The 24,128-nt window shown below is 38.5% G+C and overlaps 1 protein-coding gene across 14 annotated transcripts in view; it reads left to right on the top strand.

Moving 5' to 3' along the window:
* NRXN1 (neurexin 1) overlaps positions 1-24,128 on the top strand; it is a 1,072,395-nt gene that overhangs the window by 947,653 nt on the left and 100,614 nt on the right. For all 14 annotated transcript variants that reach the window (XM_069954855.1, XM_069954851.1, XM_069954854.1 and 11 more), the window contains one exon: positions 13,835-14,006. In XM_069954855.1, the coding sequence (XP_069810956.1) occupies positions 13,835-14,006 (172 nt within the window). The remainder of the gene's footprint in view (positions 1-13,834; positions 14,007-24,128) is intronic.

Genomic DNA, 24,128 nt, shown 5'->3' with positions numbered 1-24,128 from the left:
CTATCTATCTATCTATCTCCTATCTATCTATCTATCTATCTATCTATCTATCTATCTCCTATCTATCTATCTATCATCTTTCTATCTATCTATCTCCTATCTATCTATCTATCTATCTATCTCCTATCTATCTATCTATCTATCTATCTCCTATCTATCTCCTATCTATCTATCTCCTATCTATCTCCTATCTATCTATCTATCTATCTATCTATCTATCTATCTCCTATCTATCTATCTATCTATCTATCTATCTATCTATCTATCTATCTCCTAACTATCTCCTATCTACCTATCTATCTATTTATCTATCTATCTATCTCCTATCTATCTATCTCCTATCTCCTATCTATCTATCTATCTCCTATCTATCTATCTCCTATCTCCTATCTATCTATCTATCTATCTATCTCTCTATCTATCTATCTATCTCCTATCTATCTATCTATCTCCTATCTATCTATCTATCTATCTATCTATCTATCTCCTATCTATCTATCTATCTATCTATCTATCTATCTATCTATCTCCTATCTATCTATCTATCTCCTATCTATCTATCTATCTCCTATCTATCTATCTATCTATCTCCTATCTATCTATCTATCTATCTCCCTATCTATCTATCTATCTATCTATCTCCTATCTATCTATCTATCTATCTCCTATCTATCTCCTATCTATCTATCTATCTATCTATCTATCTATCTATCTATCTATCTATCTATCTATCTCCTATCTACCTATCTATCTATCTATCTCCTATCTATCTATCTCCTATCTATCTATCTATCTATCTATCTATCTATCTATCTATCTATCTCCTATCTATCTATCTCCTATCTATCTATCTATCTATCTATCTATCTATCTATCTATCTATCTGTCTATCTATCTATCTCCTATCTATCTATCTATCTATCTATCTATCTATCTATCTCCTATCTATCTATCTATCTATCTATCTATCTATCTATCTGTCTATCTAATATCTATCTATCTTTCCCTTCTCAGCCTATACACAGGTAAACCTATTGAAGCAAAGCATTGAGCTATTACATTACATAAGCTTTCAGTAACTTGGTATTTCTATATTTTCAGCATTTCAGCATAAGACGCCTAATAAGAGAGAAAGTTGTGAATTCCTTTCCCTGTGTGCGGTGGGAGCTGTAGCCTCCATCTGCCGCCTTGTCTTCAGTATATGTGCATAATCTTAGACATAGCCCCTAAGTCATCCTGGCTGGATATTAATATATGGTAAAACTCAGGTAATTAGGAGTAATTAATGTTGTGGAATTTCTGAATTCTTTCTCGCGGATATTTAAATAAGCTGCAACCTGGGAATAATCTGACAGGCGGCGGCCATGCTGAAGGTGCGCCCCCCGCAGGGTCTGCAGGGGACACGGGACCAGCCTTCATTTGTCATGTCTGGTGATTGGCTGTATAGACTATAAGTGACCCCTGATTTGGAAGGATTAATGTTGTTTGTACATTGGTGGAATTCATTAGACTGTGCGGCTGTTTCTGTATAATAAATCATTTCATCGCTCATACTTTTCCTTTTGGATAAAACATTGTAGAAGAATGAGATTTATTAAAGCAAAAGGAGAATAGGAGAAGTGACTCCAATTGTAACCAATCAGACGAGAGCATATAATGGAAGCAGAACCATGATTGGCCGATAATTCTTCCACTGTTTGTTGCTCTCAAAATCCTGAACAAAAAAAACAACCAATCAGAACTGTTATTTAGGGAAAGCAAACCAACTGGTTGACGGTCGTAGACAGGTTCTTTCTTCATTTATTTATTTATTTTGTTATTTACGTCTATATTTTCCAGTGAAATTTCTACTTATATTGGGCAGAGAAAATGTGAAGCGCTTTACAGTCCTCCAAGTTATGTTCCGTGCTATGTTTGTTCATAACTAAGTAAATTTCCATTGAGTCTTTTAGAAAAGCTTACAATAACTAATCCTCTCTATTATGTGTGTGTGTGCTTGGTAGTCCTAGATATTCATGAGCACCAGCACACTCTGCTCACCGTACGCTGATTGGCAGTTGGCTATCTATTCTGTATATTCTGTATATAGGCCAACAGCTGGAGGGCAGGGGAGTGACAAATCACAAAGATCTCATTTAATACAGCATAAACCTAGTGACAGATTTCCAAGAGCTGTACTGAACTATGTATGGCATCTCCATGAAATAACGGTGAATATAACAATAACCAAGCACCTGGTTCTGGAGATTTTGGGGGTTCTGGAATCCTGTGACATAACACTTATCCTCTCTCCTGTGGATGGGGAATAAGTAACTTGGGATACCCATTAAAGCTGCTGTGTAGTTCAGTGTCCAAACCATAAAGGACCCTTAAAGGGGTTATTCTGTTTTTCAAATAAGTAATCAATTTATGATCGGGACCTATAGGATCTAGCTCTTGGCACCCCAATAATCAGTGGCGTTGCTACCATAGAGGTAGGGTAGGCAGTTGCTTTGGGGCCCATGCAGGAGGGGGGCCTAGGGCATGCACAGAGAAGAGAAGATTCTCCTGTGTCCTTCTGCTTAACCCCTTATGTACTGCTGTGTAAGTGACCCAGTGTTCACTTACATGCTGCAACATACAAAAGGGTTAAAAAGGAGATCTTTTCTTAACTCCTCTGATAACCTCTGACCTCTGCTGCTGCAATCAAGTATGAAAATGTGCCATAGGTCAGGAGTTATCAGTGCACCAGTCTTCCTTCTATACCTATGTACTTAAGCATAAGAGCTCCTAATGGGCCCTTATAGTTAAACACAGTGGACTGACTGGTCAGTTTTGTAGCTGCTTCTGCCTATATATATATAACTTTTTTTGTGCTTAGGGGAGGGGGGGCCCTATATGTTTTTTTTTTGCTATGGGGGTCCCATGAATCCTAGCTACGCCCCTGCCAATGATCATTTATCTCAAGGGGCTGCTGTGCTTGACATTATTTTACCAGTGGCGGGGCAATGAATTGCAGGGTTGTTCCATTTGAGAGATCAGGGCAATGCTGCAGTTCCTTGCAACCCCCCCCCCCCCCTTCTTAAAATATGGCAAGTGCAGCAACTAAGTGCACATAAACATTTAAGAAACTGCGGCATTTGCCTCTAAAAACAGATGATCAGCAGAGCTTCCTGGAGTTGGAGCTCTGCCCATCTAATATTGATAACCCTAAAGCATGACTAGTGTCTATCTCCCAAGAAGAATCCCCATCCAAACAAGAGCCACCAATTGGTAATCAGTAAAGATGAGCGCAACTTGAACATACTTGGGTCTGATCGTTGGGTGGCTGAAGAAATTGGATGAAACTCTAGGCTTATGTCTATATCCATGTTTTCCTGAACTCCCTATAGCTGCATGCAACTCCTTTACCCTACGGTATTGAAATGCAGAAAAATCGGAGAGGTCCGGCGAAAAATGTTATTAAAGTTTTTTATTGCCCCCAAAAAGTTATACAAATCTCAAATATACACTTATTAAAGGAAATGCTTATAAAGTGCTTTTTTCCCTGCATTTACTACTGCATCAAGGCTTCACTTCCTGGATAACCTGGTGATGTCACTTCCTGGATAACATGGTGATGTCACTTCCTGGATAACATGATGATGTAACTTCCTGGATAATATGGTGATGTCACTACCTGGATGACATGGTGATGTCACTTCCTGGATAAAATGGTGATGTCACTTCCTGGATAACATGGTGATCTCCCTTCCTGGATAACATGGTGATGTCACTTCCTGGACAAAATGGTGATGTCACTCCCTGGATAACATGGTGACATCACCATGTTGTCCAGGAAGTGACATCACCACGTTATCCAGGAAGTGACATCACCTTGTTATTCAGTAAGTAAAGCCTTGATGCAGTAGTAAGTGCAGGTAAAAATGCTCTTTATAAGCATTTCCTGTAATAAGTGTATATTGGTGACTTGTATAACTTTTGGGGGGCAATACAATACTTTAATAAAAATTTTTGTTGAACATCCCCTTTAAGCATGCTCGTCTCTAGTAGAAAGCTGTTTTAGGGTTCTGTGCAGGTTTCTGAAGAAGAAAACTATCTTTCTGCTGCCACCTATAGGAAGGAGATATCCTGGTCCATAAGACTAAAAAGTTATGAAGTAACAGTCAATATTTTGATGATATTTTTTTGAAATGTTGAATTTCAATTGTTTGATTATTTATTTTCTTTCCATGAGACTCAGTTACAGTAAATCAGTATGTGCACCACATTCCACTGATATCAGTGAGAGCACTGTGATTATATCCCCCTAGCCTAGGAGAAGACAGTGATGGCCCACACCTGCTCAGAACAGATGTCAGATGGTCAAGGTTCCTTGTTCTGCAGAATCACCCTCTCAGACTCCCTATGTAAACAGTGTTAGCACTCAATCACTGTCCCCAGCCCCGTGCTGATTGCAGAGCTGTGAACCAGAAATTCAGATTCATCACTTGTGCACTCATACAATGCGCTGGCGTGCCCTTTATCATGGTGGTGTAGACATGATTACAGACAGACCGTCACACTGGGGCTAACTGCTGCTCAGCATGGCCATCACAAGCACAAGCTGTCTACAAGCATCTGATATTCCTATTAAAGAGTTACCGTAACAGCAGTACTAAAAGTCATAGCTCACCTCCAACGGGCAAGGAGATTGCTTCTAAGGCTGGTGATCAATATGTAATGATCAGGAATGTATTGATATCTTTCAAGGGGTTCTGCATTGACAATGAATGTTTTAGAACTCTATTTAGCTTTCTTTTACCCAGGAAACCTTTGGATTCCGTTTTCTGCACTAGCCCTGTTTTTAAAGGGATGATGATGTCTTTTAAGAACAGCGCCCCCATTTTCACATAACCTAAAACAAACTGCGTTTAAACAGCCATTGTGCGGCCGCCATCGTTGCTAATTCATTACAAGATTTGCAAAAAGTTTGGTTCAGTAGCAAACTGATCTTTTTGCAAAATTTGTAGTGAATCTTGGTTCGTAAGGTTCGTTTCGCTCATCTCTATTGCTATCATTTAGCTGAAATCATTGGAGAACATATATAAATGCTGGTCTGTAGGTGATTAATCCAAGATTTCATAGAATAGTCCATTAGATCAGACTGAAGCTTAAAGGAGAACTTAGGGCTGTGGTGATTTTTGGCTGGGGAAGGGAAGGATGAAAGAAGTAACATGCTGTCACCTCCCCCGCTCCAAGGTTGGTGTCAGAATCTTGCAGCTCTGGTTCCCCGATCCCATCTGCTTCTGGGTGGAAGTGGGGACCTGGGACATGACGTATCAGACCCTCTCAGCCAGTCTGTGGCTGTAGCAGGGTCCTGCCGCGGCTGTCGGATACCGGCACCAGCGATGGATACCGGCCCAGCCCAGAGTTCTCCTTTAATCTTCCAAATTTAGTTAGACCAGATGACTTTTTTTTATATACAGGTGCTTCCTATCTTTACCCCCATACATGATGTCAGGGAGGAGAAGGATGTGGAATTTTTGATTCCTTTATTCTTCCTACTGAAGACACCTGCATGCTCAGCCAATCTAAACATACAAGTGTATAGAGAGAGAGAGTCAGGTGCGATAACTGTCAGACAACTGCTACTGAAGGGATATAGCCATATCTAGAAACCGAGCAATAGCAATAGAGCATTAGGGATTGATCCCTATTGAACTAATTTCATAGAAATCAAGTACCAAAATATTGGAGGAAACCAAAGGGCACCTAGCGACCTACCTACTTAGCTTCTACCAATTGTTTCAAAAAATAGTGACTGCCCTTTAAGGAACGGCAACAATTTGAGAGAATGAGACTGGCTCCCTTCTAACCTCCAGACTGTGCTCTCTGGGATACAGATGAGCTCCGAGAATACTCTTTTTGTTTCCATTGTGTTTATTTGTTCATCTCATCTATAGAGCCCATCATGTATCTTGTTTAGCATTTCTCATACATTTCAGACATTCATTATAAAACTCTTCTTCGCCTTCAGCAAAAATGTTCATTTACGCCTTTTCAAATCCATAGGGCATTGCGTTAAATATCTCCAGTTATTGATACGAATTGTAAATGCTTCGCGACTTAAGTTATTCTTTACTAGATATTTGGTAGGAAAATGTAATTTTGTATTGAGAAGTAATGGTGCTGAGTGGATAATAAGATTCCGCCGGCTGCGGTTTGCAGCCCTCTACCATATGTCTTTTAAAACTGTTGCATTTTGTGAGGTGGCTCCTAGGGCAATGATGTCGTGTCAGCTATATATCACAGAAATCACTGGTGAAGCAATGCAATCATAGTACATAGATCTTCAGGTACTGGTTTGGTACTCAACAGGGTAATTTAATGGAAAGGGTATATTAAACTATTGCACATGATTTATTGGCTTAATTCCTCCCCATATTTTTTATTTTCATGGTGCTGGCCGAATACGGTCTTCAGCGAGTTATGAAAATCCATTTTTAAACGGGGGAAAAAATATTCCCCAAGGCCGGTAGCAATAACGGTATTTATTGTATTGCTTGGTATTGCAGCGCTGAAGGGGTGAATTCTATATTTCACAGCAAGAGATTTAATTATACATTTCTGCAAATCATTTGCACTTTCTTAATGCAAGTGATAGTCCGCTGCGGGCCAAAAAGGCTTCTCACATCTGCTACTCACTTAACATCCCCTCCTTCATTTCAAGAATCTTTCTTAATTAAATAAGAGCTTAGAGTTGTCATCTGTGAGCTAGTGTCTTTGAAGGGACAAAAACCTTCACACTGTTTTATGTATTAGAAAATTAGTTTGAAGAAGTTCAGGAAAACTTTTTGAAATTGTTCAAGTTTTTAAATTTAATATAAAGGTAATAACATAAAAAATGCTGATGATGTATAATGTGAGGACAAGCCGCCATTGGCTGTTTTTATGGCTCTAGATTATTATTTAATGAACGTTATGCAATCAATTATTCTCAGCTAAGTTAGGAACCAACCACTCAATGCACATTCAATACATTCCCTTAATATGTTTAATTAGTTTTTGCAAGAAAAAGTACAACACTGAAAAGTCAAGAATAAAATGATAATCTACCACAAGAAACTCAAAATAAGCCTGGTCTCTTATTTTTCTTCACCAGTGTGGGAACTATAGGGGGTGCAGAGTTTACAGTCACAGCCGGACCCTATGTTTCTCCTACATTTAATATACACATCTCCTGACAGAGTATTACAAGATTGGCTTTGTTTTCTAAGCTAGTCATATTGTGATATACAATTTGGGGCATATTGAGCCACAAGGAAAGGTAATAAAGGGCACATCTGTATGATTTGGGATAGTTGGCACAGATATTGCATTGGGGGCCATGGACTTATGCTATGCTATGCCCCTTCCTATGTTTAAAGGAAAACTGATTTATTCGACAGTATATCTCACTCAATGTCATCTGAATATAACAATGTAGGGATGTCAGGCAGCAGTTGTACAACTTATATTATCATATCTTAATACCTTGTAAATATGGAAGATAACTAATTTACTGAAACCATCTTACAGCACAACTGATCCTACTTTACAGCCAAGCCAATCAACTTCATTTCCCAATACACTTAAAGCAAAGTCGGCTGAGCTCTGATTGGCTGCAATAGGCATCAAGGCCATTTTTGCCGGCTGACAACTATGATAAATGAGGGCCAATATACTTTGTTTGTGTATGCATCCTGAACAGCGCTGGTACTTGCTCCGGGTATACGGAGTCCTAGAAGAATGAATGTTTACAAACTAAGTTTTTTTCCCTATTATATAATGAAGGGGAATGATTTATTAGCAAATACATTCAAGGTCAGGACACTGACGTTTTCGGAGAACTTTCTCTAACAAAAGACAGTACAGCTGTGGCTATGGCGTCCCTCGAGAGGGCACAAGTCTACATTTGATATATACGAACATCATCATAAACACTTTCCTGACATTTTATTACTGGTAAACATCTTCATTTATTGAAGGCATTTGTTTCTGAATTCAGCTGCTTCAACCCTTAAAATATTCAATGACTTTTTATGAATATAAAGTTTCACGGCGCGTTCTAAAATAGATGGAATTAGAAATTGTTGTGTTACAAGTAAAGGAGGTTTTCAGAAGGAAGAGTGGATGGAACAAAGGCTGGTTGGAGCAATGAATGGGCCCATTATTCTAGTTATTGAAATTTCAATAGCATTTACTTTATTCCAATATGGGGGACCAACAATAATAAGGACAACTCAACTGTCTGTACAGCCGTATATTGTAATGTACAGACTATGATACTGTCTATGGGAAATCTCAGCTATTGTAATTTATACTGGCCATAAAAAATAATTCCATCCCCAAACTCCCCAATACCAATAAAATATAATCCCCTATCCTATGTACATTCTCATTGTGCATTGTACTTTTTTACAGTACGGCCCCTTGTCCTAGCATGCATCTTTTGGCCTCCTTGATACAACTGTTCATCCCAGTTCTCTCTCAGAACCATATGTGAATTGTTGTCTGTGACTAGGGATGGTCCGAACCTGCCGAGGTTCGGGTTCGTACGAACCTGAACTCTCTGCAATGATTCCCGCTGTCTTCCACCTCCATGGAGAGGGTGGATACAGTGGGAGGACCGCCTGGAAAGCTGGGATACAGCCATAGCCCTAGGCCTGTTTTCCAGGTGGTCCTCCGGCTGTATCCACCCTCTCCCCGGAGGTGGAAGACAGAGGGAATCATTGCTAAGAGTTCAGGTTCGTACGAACCCGAACCTCGGCAGGTTCGGACCATCCCTACCTGTGACCACTGCAGTTAGGCCTGATAGGAGACTCAGTAGTGACTGTGACAGGAAGTGATGTCATTTTATTGACAGTTATTTAGACCATCAACATTAGCCAGACACAACCATACACACCTAAATATGCCTATGGCAGGTAGTGAAGAAAAAAACATTTGGTGCAGATCAAATTCCTTGAATATTCTGCACTGACAATGGAAATCCAATGGTAAAACCTTTAAATGGTTATTTCCACCTCCCTTTTAATCTTGAACATTGCCTGAAGATCACTCCTCTTCCTTGTTTCCACTTCCTCCTTCCCTGTGATTGGTCCTTTCACCAGCAGCACTACGGCTGGCATCAAAATGGCCGCTGTACTGTTCTCTGCTGTTCTGTGCTGAACTCAGCTACATCAACTCCAACAGCTTCACAGCGCTGGAAGCTGTCAGTGTGATGGATTACTGCAGATAAAATGGCCAGCAGGGGAGTCTGTACACACACACGCAGATGCTCAGCTCCCCGACCAGACCACTACTGATAACAGTGGTCGGGAACCGAGACAAACAGCTGTGAACACATTACACACAACAAAGGCCGTAGCAGAAAATTGTAGTGTTGTAGATGTAGCTACAGATGGGAATACCCCTTTAATGTATAGAATAAACAAGTTTATTAATATAAGCATCACTTTGAGCGTCCGTATCTATACAACCTTTGACTTGCCATGGTGACATCTCAGAAGTTTTTGTCAGTGCAGATCCGACTACTGAGAGCTCCCACCGATTGCTAAACTGAAGTCCATGAAGCACTCATCTAAAGAACTGCCCCGTCTTCCTTGGAGAGCTAAGCATGCAGTGTACAGATTCATGGATCTATACACTGCACACTTGGCTTATCAGGGGGAGTTGAGCAGATTGGGATAGAACATTGTACAGGTCACATTGCTCCCCTGAATGCTTCTGCCTCAGCATTGTTGCAATCGGTTGGGGGGGTCTCCGTCTCACAACCATCAAAACCTCTCATTGTCATTACGATACTGTATGTAAAAAAGAAACGGTTGCTTGCTTGTTTTTTTAAATTATACATATCCTTAAATGATTTACTCGTTTTTAATAAGCTGAATGTATCACTTCTGATGTTTAAGCAGGATAAAAAAATGTTAAAAATGCATCAAAATGAGGCTCGATGCTAGTGGCCGTCTTAATCTCATATTTCATTCCTAGTGGTTATTATCCTTCTCGGCTTTTAAAGGTTAAAGCCTAGAAATATTATTACCGCACACAGTAATTCTATAGATTTTGCTCACATTACAATTCTAGAAGAAAAAAATCACAAATTATAAGCCTGTAACTAATGCTGTGAACTTCTTGTCCAGTTGTAAAAATGATACAGTCAGATTGGAACCCGACCATCATCTCACGTATGGTAATAGCAGAGTCATTTCTTAAAGGGATGGCAGATGTATTTTTGGATTAGGGAAGGAAAATTAAGATATTGCACAATCTTCTTTGATGCCGGCATTATCGTGCTTTTAACTTAGTTAAGTTCTTTATCTGTTATTTTTTGATTTTCAGCTTAAGGAGTTTAATTAGCCAATTACTTTTTTGTTTTCTACAACTAAACCTATTCTTAGTTTCCTTTGTGTTACAGAAGTTGTATCAGAGAAACAGGCAAAGAAAAAAAACAATTAAACTGGTTTGTTACAGATAGTAATTGGGTGTCTTGTACTTTGGTTTCTGCTAGTGGTACATGAACCACCATACAAAAAGTATCTGCCTAGTACGCTATATGCATATTACATCCTTCATGCAACTGCAGTTCCCATGGTAGTCATGTTGATTTAAACTTTCCTCCACTGGAAATGGGGGCAAAGGCTAGCCTAGATGCTTCTCTAACAATGCTGATGTCTGCAGTCTAGAAAGTAAGTGAGAATGCTACAGCTAGAGACATCAATCATGAGCATCATCATCTCATTCACTGCATTTAGAAGCACTTGGCTGGAAAGGGAGTTGCAGGATTTTTTTTTAAACCTATGAACATTTAAAGGGATTTTCTATATATATTTAGTTTAGAGAGTGGACCCATGTGTATTATATGTGATGCATGCTCTCATTTTGCCATTTCTGCCACGGTCAATAGATGGGAGTAGAGGTGAGTGAATGAATATGGTATCAATACAAAATCTACAAAAAATTCGCTTTGGCTGTCCAGGCATCATGGTGCAGCTTGAGGGGCAAAGATTCCCTATCCCTTCTATATGTATTTCAGCTAGAGATGAGTTAACTTCAAGCCTGTTTGGGTATGTTTGAACCTGAACTCTTGTCATTTGAATACTGATGGCCAAAAAAGTTGTATGCAGCCCTAGGCAGTCATAGGAAACGGGGGCACAGCTCGTGGCCTCTTCAGCCTCTGGTAATTGAATGTTGGGAGTTTGGATTTGGGTGAACCCAAACGTGTTGAAAGTTCTCTCATCTCTTATTGCAGCGTCCACTTTCTACATTTCGTAGGGCAGATGTTATGCCCCCGGTCAGCCACTCAGTGTAGTGTATAGGAGCAGGGACTTCTGCTTAACACAGCAATCGCAAGGCAATTGGGGCACTTCAAAATCTGGGTCAGGATCCGAATACAAAATAAATCTGATCAGCTGAAAAGGACCTGAAACAAATCTTGAGAGTTTCGTTCATCTCTGTAAGAGTCGTTTCTAAACTAGATGGCGACTTTAAAAACAAACCACTAATACTGAGGCAAATTGCATTGATAAGATGACTGTGGAAAATCAAGTAAAGTTTGATCTGTATTAGAGTTATTTCCATGAATTTGAGTGGATCATATACTACACAACTAATTAAAATCTGTTTAAGACTAAGAGATAACCCCAAGCGTACTAATCTGGGGAGGGATGTTCCTCCATATTACCGTGCATTGGCGCTCATGTACAGCGTGTAGTTTTTCTACCTGAAATTATATTTTGCCTTAGGGCTAAAAATGGGAAAACTATTGTGATCAGCATTTATATCCGAGCTAGATAAAATACATCATTACATGTACATTGGGATTCTGACACCGCCATACGTGTGAGCTAACCATTGCTTGAGTTGTTGGAGCTCCGTACCGGCAGATCTTCACGCTCCCTCATTTATCTGCAGCTACAGAATTTGTATGCATAATGAAAAAGGAAAAAAAAGGAAGCTCAGTATGTGTTCTTCTCACATAAGATGGAATTAGGGTATTAGTGTAATGTTGCAGAGTTGATTCATGGGAGTGCGCATGCTGAGTTTGGTATTTTATTGTGATTAACAAAAATTACAACTGAATGTATTGTCTGCCTCGGATCTTTTCTGTAATACTTATCTGTTGCATACTTAAATTTAAGAGCAGATCTGCTGCCAGCTGTAATTCCGAGCACTTGGGATAATGGAGTACAGGCAGTACACCGAGTACAGGCAGTAAATGAAAAATACTCTTCATTACCACAGATATTCACCATGGCGCCATGAGAAATGGAACGCCTATAGCAGCTAGAATTTTATCAATTACTTTGGTCTTCTCTCATGCCACAGATGTACTTGGTTTTATTTATTAAGCAGTAAAGCAGTAAAATCCATAATAGAGTCATGTGCCATGGCATCTCTTTAGAGCTGTCCCTGTCAAACTTATCAATTTATTGAAAGTTCAAACTATCAATCACATAGGGAAAACATACAAACTCTGCGCAGAAGCATTATTTTATTAGATTCAAGACAATGACTCCAGTACACCAAGGCGGGAGACCTAATTATAGATCCATCATGGTGCCCATGGTATCTTTTTATGACTTGTGCCTATAACTTGCACTTTTGCCCCTCTTTTGACAAAGAGGCAGGTTTGCAGGAAATAAGAAGTGGTTATATCGCTAGGGGTGTGGTTATTACTGAACATTTTCTGGGCTTACTACTTTGCAGTGTTCACGAAAAGCAAAGTGGTTAGGAGGTATAGACTGGAAGCAGGCAGAAATCATGGCAGAAATCTGCAGTAGGCGCAGGTCCCACCAGATTTAATAAGCAATGTGCGCCTCCGATGGGGTATATGGGGTGGAGTTAAGACTGGCCTATGAGTAAGCCTGCCTTAATAAATTGCCCCCTCTAAGAAGCAAAAGGTGGCTGCTCACCTGAAGTACTGTATGAAAAAAATTCTCTATCCACACAATGGGATACTGTAGGAGAGGTTGTTTGGCTGAGGCTACCTGACTAGATTGTTCCTTAAGAGAACCATCTTGACAATATCAGAAAGCAGAAGAATCGCTTTGTGCTTGGCACTGCCATGAAGATCTCCATAAAATGTAGTTTAGTAAAACATGGTCCAATGACACATTTTACCGGCTTGCTCTCTTCCACTGACTGAAATAAAAAAGGAGAGACCACCAAAATGCGTCATTGGGCCATTTTTTGTATTTTATTAGTAATTTATTTCTTTACATATAACCTCTTAGTAAGCAAAGATTTCTGTAGAGATCCATGTGGCCGTCACAATCATATAGCTATTTTTTGCCCTATAGGCACAGACAATAAAAGGTCCTATTATTCTCGGTATTACATAATTTGCCATGTGTGCCATCACCATTAGAAAAAGCGGGAGAACATTTCTTCTTTGACAATTGTAGCCAATATCCCCCACCCCAAAGCGCAATTACCATATGCTAATATGATAGAAAGACTAATTCTACTTTAGCTTCTATTGAATTGTTGTCATTCATTAGTTTGTGGATTTTACAAAAAGCTTCATAAATTGGAAAAAAATTTGTCATACATGATTTTCTGTGTTTCACGAATCAAGAAAGAGAGTTTTGTTCGCTTTTATAAATTGCAGAGACAAAGAGAAAAATACAAATTCAATCCATCAGTATAAGTACTGTAACCGATTTAGAATATCAATTATCTATGAACAAGATGTCCCAGACTTAGTGAAATGTCAAGAGACTTTCTCAGGAAAATAAAACTCTGTGAAAAAAAGACAGCTATACGCAATTCAAATTCTGCATAAGACAAATTCTAATTAGCACAATCTTTTTTTTCTATTTTTTTTTAGCACCAAGGAAAAATTGGAGTGAAATTTAATGTTGGAACAGATGACATCTCAATTGAAGAAGTTAATGCAATTATTAATGATGGGAAATACCACATAGTACGGTTTACGAGAAGTGGGGGTAATGCCACCTTACAGGTCGACAGCTTGCCTACAATAGAGCGTTTCCCAGCAGGTAAGGATATTTTATAAAACAAGTATTTTTTTATTTTGTATTATTGAGAGTAAAAAGTAGAAATAATAATCACAAGTAATTTGTTATATACTGTTGTAGGTAAATTACTAAGGTACTAAAAAAAGGTCTGACTTGTTGATAGGCTACGATTTGTTTTAGAACTGCATTTTAAGTTTTTATGGCCCATGGAAAGGATTTGACAAAAGGTATAACTATACAAAATTGGTGAGAACCATTCAAAATCGTTGAATAATATGATGTCATTTTGTGACCCACATTTGCGTAGGACAACGCCACAGTCCACAAATAATAAAATAGAAGTAAACTACTGCGTCTTTGCTCACACCAACCCTAATGGGGTCTACCTGGGTTTCTTTTAGGCTCAATGGTATTTTTGTTGGAAAAAGTATCTTACTCTCTACTAAAAAAAAGCCTATAATGTCTGTAGGAGCTACAGGATTTTCTTGTATCTATTAATAAATCGATTCAAAATAGCTGTCAGGGCTTAAAGGGGTTTACCAAGCAAAATGAACTGATGAGCTATCCCCAGGATCCACAGAATAGCTCATCAGTCGCCGATCAATGTGGTGCCAACACCTGGCACCAGATGTTTGTGGCTTGTTATACACAGTAAATAAAGTTTACTGGTGGGTTCACTGTGGACCTGTAAAAGCAGGTCAGATTCGGGGACAGGACCTCAGCTGCAGTTACACATCATTACCACTACACAGTGAACAGAGGCAAACTCGATTTACAGTATAGTTTGGGCCCCAAACATCTGATAAACTATCCTGTGGGTCCTGTGGATAGATCATCAGTCCATTTTGCCTGGAAAAGTCACCTTAATAATTATAAATAGAAACCATGAAAGTAGTGGGAACAGAGCATCATCTTAATCTTAGTTAAAAGCCTTAGGAACTTTTAAGGGGTCCACCATGAAAGAATTTAATTGAAAAATGTCCTAAAAGTGTCCTGGACACTCAATGATTCTGTTGTCCTTCCTGTTCTATCTTAGTACCTTCTAGCATTAAGGTAGACATACATTTTCAATAACTGTAGCCCTATAACAGTTATCCCTCCCAGCCTCCCCTTATACATGAAAGGGGCAAAATGTTCATGTGTTCCCTACAGGGAGGGGTAAACCACAGCCAGACTTGAGAGGAGGCAGCTTATCCCTCTAAGAATAAAATAGTCAAGAGAGGAAATCCTAACACCCGCAACCCTTCTATCCATCCACATCATCTGTTGGTAACGATATAACTAAGAGGGTAAAAAACAAACAAATAAACAAACAAAAAACAACAATGTTTGAGCAGTGAAAGAGGTATGCCCAAAATGACTGTTTAGGGCTATATTCACACAACGTTGTTCAATATATTTTGAAAAAAAAGTGGCCTTTGTTCCCTTAATTTCAATGCATATCATTGCAGTAGAAAAAAAATGTCTGTGGTTTTAATAGAAAACAATGGCTGTTCTTTTCAAAAATAGTACCTTGTGTGAACATAGCCTATAACTGTGTACCTAAAATGTAGACAAGTTGTATTTGTATCTTATTGTAAAAGTTCAATCTCGGCACTCACCATCACTGCTCCATAATTTTATTGTAGAAATGTTCATATTCATCACAAGTACAACAGGATGTTTCGGCGTTAGCCTTTTTGTACTTGTGATGAATATGAAAATTTCTACAATAAAATTATGAAGCAGTGAGGGTGAGTGCCGAGATGGAACTTTTACAGTATTGCTGTAACTTTTTTCCTACTAGGCGCACTACCCATAGACACAGTAGTGTCGTCTAAATACTTTTTTCTATTTGTATTTGTACCTTATGTCTTGCTATGTGAATGTTGCATATAGCCAGTAATGGAATTCTCACGGTTATGTTATTGAACAAACTATTACGGTTTTATGTAAGATTTTTACTCCTGTTAATACAATTTTTTTCCTTGTGCATCATAGTATGTGTCATGTTATGGACTATTATATACAACATATAGTGTGTTGTCAACATTTTACAACTACAGTAAAAATGTGGTAGCATCTGTGTCTAAGTGTTTAGATACAGAAAACTCTTCCAACCAGTTCCCCTTTAGCACAGACGGAGTTTGGGTGCTATTATGCCTCGCAGCTACAACGCTTTTTTCCACATTATTTCAGTGCTGTTGTGATGTCTGGAGCCTGCTGTCGATCAGCCTTGGGCTGCCATCCTTCTTGCTCAATCTTTTCAGCCGTAGCTGAATGTTTTATGCTAATGTGGCTTAGGACAGTATATACCAGGTTTTACCTAATTTATAGGAAAATAGAAACAGACTTCTAGAAACTTCCATTAAAATATAAAGCAAATGCATTTCCTCATAGCTGGTGTGCAGCATCAGTCACAAAGTGTTCTACGCTTTCAACATCGCGTGCTGTGTAAGGACCAGAGACACCTATGTGTGACACGTGCCTTTATTCCCTATGTAAACTTTAAAGAGCCCTAAGCAAAATTGTATTATAGACTTAGGCCATGTGCACACTTAGTATAACACCAGCCGTTCTGTGACCCGGCCGGATCACAGAACGGCCAGTGTTACTGAAGATCATCCCGGACGGTACTGCAGTACGACGGGCATCCGAATTCACCACTGTACACAATGGAGCTTGTGGTCGGAGCTGCACACTCCATTGTGTAAACTGACAGGTTCTCTGTGGCCGATATTCAATTATTAGCGGCCACAAAAAAATGAAATGTTAGTTTTTTGGGTGGCTACTTGAAATCCCGGCCAGAGTGTATACTATGTGTATACAGTCCGGCTGTGATCCCATAGACAGCAGCACAATGTAAGTTTCATATTAATCACGGCCATTGTTGCAAATTAGCAACATTGGCCGTGATTAATATAAAACTTATATAGTGTGAACATATATAACCTATATCAGAACATCAAAATCAAACTTCATAACTATATCAAATTGAGATTTTATCCAATACTATTAACCTACAAAAAAATCTCCACAATGACAACTGTTACATTAAATCAATTTATTTATTATTTGATAAAGACAAAAAAAGCCCTCCCATAAAACCATAAACACACAAGACATATTAAAAAATCCATGGGGGGAATCCAGGTCACAAAAATCCAAATGCAATAATAAAGGACTACAGGTCACAGGATGACATATATCTCAGTATATAGTATAAATAACAGGATAAACAAAAAAAAACACAAGAAGTAATTTCATAGTAGAATAAATGACAGAATTACACAGCCAAGTAGCAGCAATATATTTCGTTAGTAAACAATATATCCCAAATTGCACTATGTCCATGGGCTGTAAACAAACCAATGTCTTAGCTATGTTATATGACACACTTCCAAGTGCAATCCCATCCAGCTATCCAGCCCCCCACTCACTGCAGCCCTTTTTACCTATATACTGACCCACCCAGTGGCCATGTTGTACCGGTTCCCACCACTCCACACTCCAACACGTTTCACAAGCGCTTTAACAAGGAGCTCCTTGTTAAAGCGGTGGCGAAACGCATTGGAGTGTGGAGTGGTGGGAACCGGTACAACATGGCCACTGGGTGGGTCAGTACATAGGTAAAAAGGGCTGCAGTGAGCGGGGGGCTGGATAGCTGGATAGCTCTGTATTGGCTGCAGGAACGGGCTGAGTGCGGCACGACGGCCCGGTTAAACGTTGTGTGAACCTAGCTATATGCTGTATCTGATAATGTATGAGGTTCCTGATCAGTAGCAGATTGTCATGCATGATCCCATGTCACAATTGGATGCACCTTTGGGTATTATTACACGGCTGGATATGAGGGAGCAAGCAAGCACTCACCTGCTTCTTGTTCCCCGCGTACTATTACACTCACAGACAGAGAGCGGGAAGGAGCGAGGAGGAGCGAGGAGAGCACAGGGAGCTGCAAGAGGGGCTGCCCAGACAATATTTAGATTGTCCAGGCGGCCAGTGAAAGAGAGCAGCAGTTTGCTGCCACCGCTCCTATTTCACGGAGCGTTGTCCAGCGGAAAGTCGCTATCGTTTTGATAGTATGTTGGCTGATTGTATGTCGGCTAATTGTTCCTTTTTAACATGAGCTATTATTCAAAATGATTATTATCTGGAAGAGCTGGTAATGGGCCAAGTACGGACAATAATCGCTTAGTATAATAGGACCCTTTTACTCCTGAATAGAAAACTCAATTACTTACCACTTACACCATAAGCCAGTGATGCATAAAGCATGACTGGCTCACTCTTTAGTCTGCGGGGCACTGGACTCCTAAAAGGTTTTGATCGGTGTCCTTGTTTTACTTAAGAACTTTCTGTGGTGCACTATACCATTTCCCTAGGAAGCAACGGAAACTATTAAGTGACTGGTGATGTTTTTGCACTGCAAGTAATGTACAGTACACAGCTTTACGCAAAGTGCATAGAATGGTGCAAGGCAGTAAAGTAACGTTAGCGCTGGCAAATCTGTATATTTTTGTGACATACTTGCTAAACCCGCAAACCTATAACATGTTTTTTGTTTTTGTTTTTTGCAAGATGATAGCAAATCCCTTAACTCTCTGTTATCACATCAGAACCACAAAATGCCCACACAGCCATAGCATACATGTAGTTCCTGTATTTATTTATTTATTTATTTCCTAAGCTTGATATCTCATCACCAAAATGTTATGATACACCGGGCCATAGAAGGGTAAGGTGAAATGAAATATATGGAACATAAAAATTCATTGACCCTCTAATTATTTATTTCTTTTTAAAATCTTAGAAAACGGAACCCTTTTTCTATTTAAACAATTGGAAGGCTATGTTCACACATTCATTCTTTTTTGACAAGAACAGCCATTGTTGCTGATTATAACAATGGCCGTTCTTGCAAAAAAGAAAAAAAAAAAGAATGCACTGTGTGTAATTCTACTGAGAACAGCGACCACTGTGCACACGTGTTGCCCAACGGCCATTGTTCCCCTATGGCAGTGGAAATAATTCACAGTTTCGCTGTACATTGTATTGAGGTCAATGTTTAATTGGAGTGAAGGCAGACCTAAATAAAAACCTAAAATAAAATGATGTCATCCGGCCGATGATGAAATATTGGCCGGATGACATAATTTTATTTTAATTGTAATGCAGGCACATTTGGGTGTGCCTGCACTCCAATCAAATATTGACCTCAATACAATGTACAGCCAAACTGTGAATTATTTCCACATGTAAGAAAGTGGCCATTGTTTGACATGGCTGTTTTAAACAAAAGCCATTGTTCTTACATAGTGGGAACATGTGTAACTTTGGCTATATCCCATTGTTATATACTTTGAGCCCACATTTTTTAAACCCTCCAAAAAGGTTCACCGAAAGGGAATCTAATGCATGGATTCTTCTTGGCTGGTCCAAACAATACTAAAATTACTCTACACCAGATACAAGATCCAGTTCATGAGGCTGAACCATTGGGCATGTGTGACCACCCATAGACATATTAGGTGGACATTCTGAGAAAGAATCCAAAGAACATCAGGGAGAACCATATAGCTGGGTTCACACACTGTATACTTCAGGCAGTATTTGGTCCTCAAGTCAGGTCCTCATAGCAACCAAAACCAGGAGTGGATTGAAAACACAGAAAGGTTCTGTTCACACAATGTTGAAATTGAGTGGATGGCCGTCATATAACGGTAAATAACTGCCATTATTTCAATATAACAGCCGTTGTTTTAAAATAACAGCAAAAATTTGCCATTAAATGACGGCCATCCACTCAATTACAACATTATGTGAACAGATCCTTTCTGTGTTTTCAATCCACTCCTGGTTTTGGTTGCTATACAGCCTCACAAATACAGCCTCAAATATACATAGTGTGAACCCAGCCTATACATGCGTAACGGCGTAAGTATACCAAAAAGCAATGTGTTAATGATTTCAATAAACTGCAAATAACAAGTGACAATTAACCATTTAAGAACTCTATACAACATATTATATCCATGACGTAGTATGGTATAGTGCGATTACTCTAAGCCTAATTAATTAAACCAAGTATAAGAATATAGAAGTGTTCAAAATAATTAAAATGTACAGCACAATAGCGTACTCACCAAACAAGCTTAAAAAGAGGAAATATTCCCCTATTAACAAATCCCGACTTTCTGTAGTAACTAGATAAACAAGTTACTACTCACTCAGAAGATAAGAACGCATTCATTTAGACCTGAACGCTTCCACATTTGAGGTATCCATGGTTACCACCATTGGTACAAAATTAATCTACATCTTAGGCCACCAACAAATCCCTTATGTCTAAACCCAAAATGCTAAATAATTCATGTTTCTAAATTACATACAGTGTGTGTAGGGCTCTAACAGCCTTCTGAGCCATCACAAATCCAAATGATTCATTTAAAGCACCGTACATATTAACACAGTATGGCTCGCCACAAATTGTTTTTTGATTCTCCCCGAGAACTTTTAGAATTAAATTGTATAGCAATGACACATACTGTAAGTGTGTAATAGCATTTAATCCCGTACACTTGTGCCAATGTTCTTCATCCGCTATGGCGTGCAGGCCCAGCACGCTGTAAAAGAATCATAATGTTTTCCCCCTCAGTGGCTGCATCTCATAACCAAGTCTTAAGAAGTGGAAGCAAAAAAAAAAAAAAAAGACCAAGTTAAAGAACATTTTACATCTTTCCTCCTACAGTCGTTTTGCAACTAATCTGTCTTTCTTAGACTTTTTTTTCCTTGTGCAAATAAAACGTAAACATTCTGTATATGAAAACAAATTTGTCCAAGGAACTTTCTAAGGTACATACAATTTTTCAAGCTGTTTAAGAAAAAAAAAATAATCTGAATTTAGAATAAAACTTTAACCATAAAAATAGACACATATTTTAATAAACCACAATGGGGGATATTTACTAACAAATCTAAAAACACGATTTTGTCAAAGATGTTTTGGCATAATTTTCAATCTAATGTGTTTAGTTAAATTTATGTAAATTATCTAATAGCATAGTAAATGTGTCTTTCAAACAATGGTCTTTTAATTAGTCTAATAAATTGACCTGGTTCGGAACAGACGTAGCGATGCGCCAATATATGCGACTTTTTAAAAAATTGCGCAGTTAATAAATTTAGATAAAAAAATAATTCTGGCGCACTTTCGATCCAATTCACAACAAAAGATTTAATTCAAAAAGTCTCATCTACTAGTCTTGTCTAAAAAAGCTTCATAAATTCATATTAGATTTATTTTGAGCGCAAGCAAGATATATTAGACTAAAAATTAGTTTGATAAATGTCCCCCAATGTTTTTAAGTCCGTTTTTTTTACTATTCTGAGGAATCTTAGAATCTTTGTGAATTTTATCAGACTGTGACATTCACTTTATAAACTGAAAAAGAGATTTTGTAATTCTAAATTCTAAGTTCTTACCAGTAATTCTATTTTAGTCACCTCTTTTATTATTATATATATATTTTTTTTAATTATTTAGTGTTGGGTTTGACTCCCATTTTTTTGTCCTTTATTACGTGAGTCATCCAATACATAAAACTTTCGGCTGAAAACATTTGTGTGGTCTTATATTAGCCTAGATTAGAGTCCATTGCATATGTACAGTAGTGTCTTACAGGGTTCCATATGTTCTCAATAAAAACACGTATTTTGATATCAGAATCTAGCCTTTGATTTGCCCCACAACGCAGCTAAAAGATCTTCAACAATTAAAAAGTACACCTGTCACTAATAAAAACTAGGGACATGAGTGTTAAGACCCTAAGTGATCCGTAGAACAAGCGGGGAGATTACCACACTATCAAAAACTCTGCTCCTCTCCTCGCTCTCAGAGCAGGTGTAGATTTCTGTTTTCAGTCGTAAATCATGATGAATCATGTGCGGGATGAGGTCATGCCTCCCACCCCCATCTCGCTGCGTCCTCCCTGCCCGCCCATCAGATGAGTGGGGCTAAAGCTACGGAAAAGGAAAAAGACCAATCCTTTTCCATGGTAACCACCAGGGGTGCATCGTGTTAAAGTTTCCCTATGTGCATTTCAAAACTTTATATTTCTGATGCTTTATGTTTCTATCTCTCCACTTAAAGAGTCTGAGATTTTCTCCACTTAAAGAGTCTGAGATTTTCTTTTGGAACTACAGTACTTTCCTTTCCAAACCTGTTCAGTTGACTAATTTGTGTGGAAAATAGCAATGGCATGGAACCATCAAACTCTTTTTCTTAAATCGTGTAACTTTAATGCTAATCCTTACTTTCTTCAGCTTATTTTATCAAATATGGAGTTTTCTATAGTATATAGCATAAATTTCTTATAAATTTATCCAGTTCTCTTTTACTCCGAGGAAAGTTACTGAAATCCTTAACTTGGTTGTGAATTTTCTTACCTGGATTACATTCCAGGAAACTCTAATGCCCAGAGGTTTAGAGACTGAGACCCCCTGCTTGTTACCAGCAGCCTTACACTATAGCAGGAGCATAGTTAACTTTTTCGTATTGATCCAAACTCCAGAATACAAGGGAAATTACATAATGACATATACTGCCCTCTCCAGAGATCTATTTGTATCCCTGGAAAGTAGGATGTCATTAGAATCAAGAATTTTCTCTTTGTATTGGCTTTACATTATTTGTTAACTTTACCAAGGGGACACCCCTACCTTACTTTTCCAATTAAAGGTAATCTGCAAATATTTGTAATGACCAAGTCAGTCTCTTTCTTACCTAGAAATATAGAATAGTGTTGGCAGAAAACGACCACTAGGTCATCTAGTCTGCCCTTACATTCTGTTATTGTAGATTTATTGACCACATCTGTTGGAAGTTCCCTCCAAGTATCTACTACTCTTTCACCCATGTCCAAAATACCTTGGATGATTGTTAGTCAAATTTTTTGCAAGAATATAATGTTTACATTTATAAAAAAAAAAAAGCATGATCTATAGGACTTTATTAAGTTCACCTGCAACAGTTAAAGGGAGAGTAAATTTACTGTTAAAAGATATACTGTATATCCAACCTAACCCTACCAAGAAGGCAAAGATGATCTACTCCTCAAATGTCCTCCTCATCCTTTAAACAGTACCTGTCATTAAAAAATGACTTACAATGTCATCAGGCATGTCAAAACCTATTGATCACAGTTGGTCTCACTGCTGAGACCTGCTGCAATCAGTAGATACAGTATGGGGAGCAGAGCAGCAGCAGGATCCACTCCCCATCCATAGCTCCGTAATTCTGACAATGTAAGTCTATGAAGCTACATTACTGGAATTAGCAAGTGGCCAGGGAGTGTATCGCACTGTGGAGTGGTTTAGAAGTGAGACCCACTATGATCAATATTTTTTGACATGCCTGATTACATGTCACAAGATATTTTCAATGACAGGTACTCTTGACAGGAATTGTCTGGTTTCTGTACCTGGTTGGCTTAAAAATGTAATAATTTATATATATATAAAAAAAGAACATACTCCCTTGTCCAATGCTCGCCACCGCTACCAGAACAGTTTGCGTTCCTGGTGCTTTTATGACCCATCAATATATAGTACATTAACTAGTATGGCCAAATTGTATGTAGATTGAAGATTAGTAAATATACTACATCAAGCACCTAAATATGACAATATCCATCAATTCAGCCTATTAAAGTAACTTTTTAGATTATTGAAGACTTGGTAACTGTTGAAGCCGCTTACATTTCCTGATGAATTATTCAATTTTTTAACCACTCTTCACAATATGACTTCAGAATTTGTGAGGCTCACTACTGAGCCAATGGGACTTTTTAAGCCGAGACTACAATATTGTTTCTTGTTTAATTTACAATTAACTCTAAAGGCTTTCTAAATCTCCTGCACAATGCACTAAATCATTTAACACCAAAAGCAATCCCATTAGCACACGAGAGGTGATCCCAAACACTGATAAAACGCTGTCAGTATCCACACTCGCCACGTCGCCGTCATCGCATACTAATGAGAATCACGCGTGTGGCAGATTAAGGCTCCAGTTTTATGGTCTTCAAATTGTTTGTTTTCAACTTGGGATCTCAGAACATCAAAAAGAATTAGTTTTATTAAAGATTAGTGATAGTAAAGGAA

The sequence above is a fragment of the Dendropsophus ebraccatus genome, chromosome 15 (assembly GCF_027789765.1).
Source record: "Dendropsophus ebraccatus isolate aDenEbr1 chromosome 15, aDenEbr1.pat, whole genome shotgun sequence".
In the NCBI taxonomy this organism is placed as follows: Eukaryota; Metazoa; Chordata; class Amphibia; order Anura; family Hylidae; genus Dendropsophus; species Dendropsophus ebraccatus.
The sequence above is the reverse complement of the archived record's forward strand: the minus strand, read 5'-3'. Positions and strand labels throughout refer to the sequence as shown.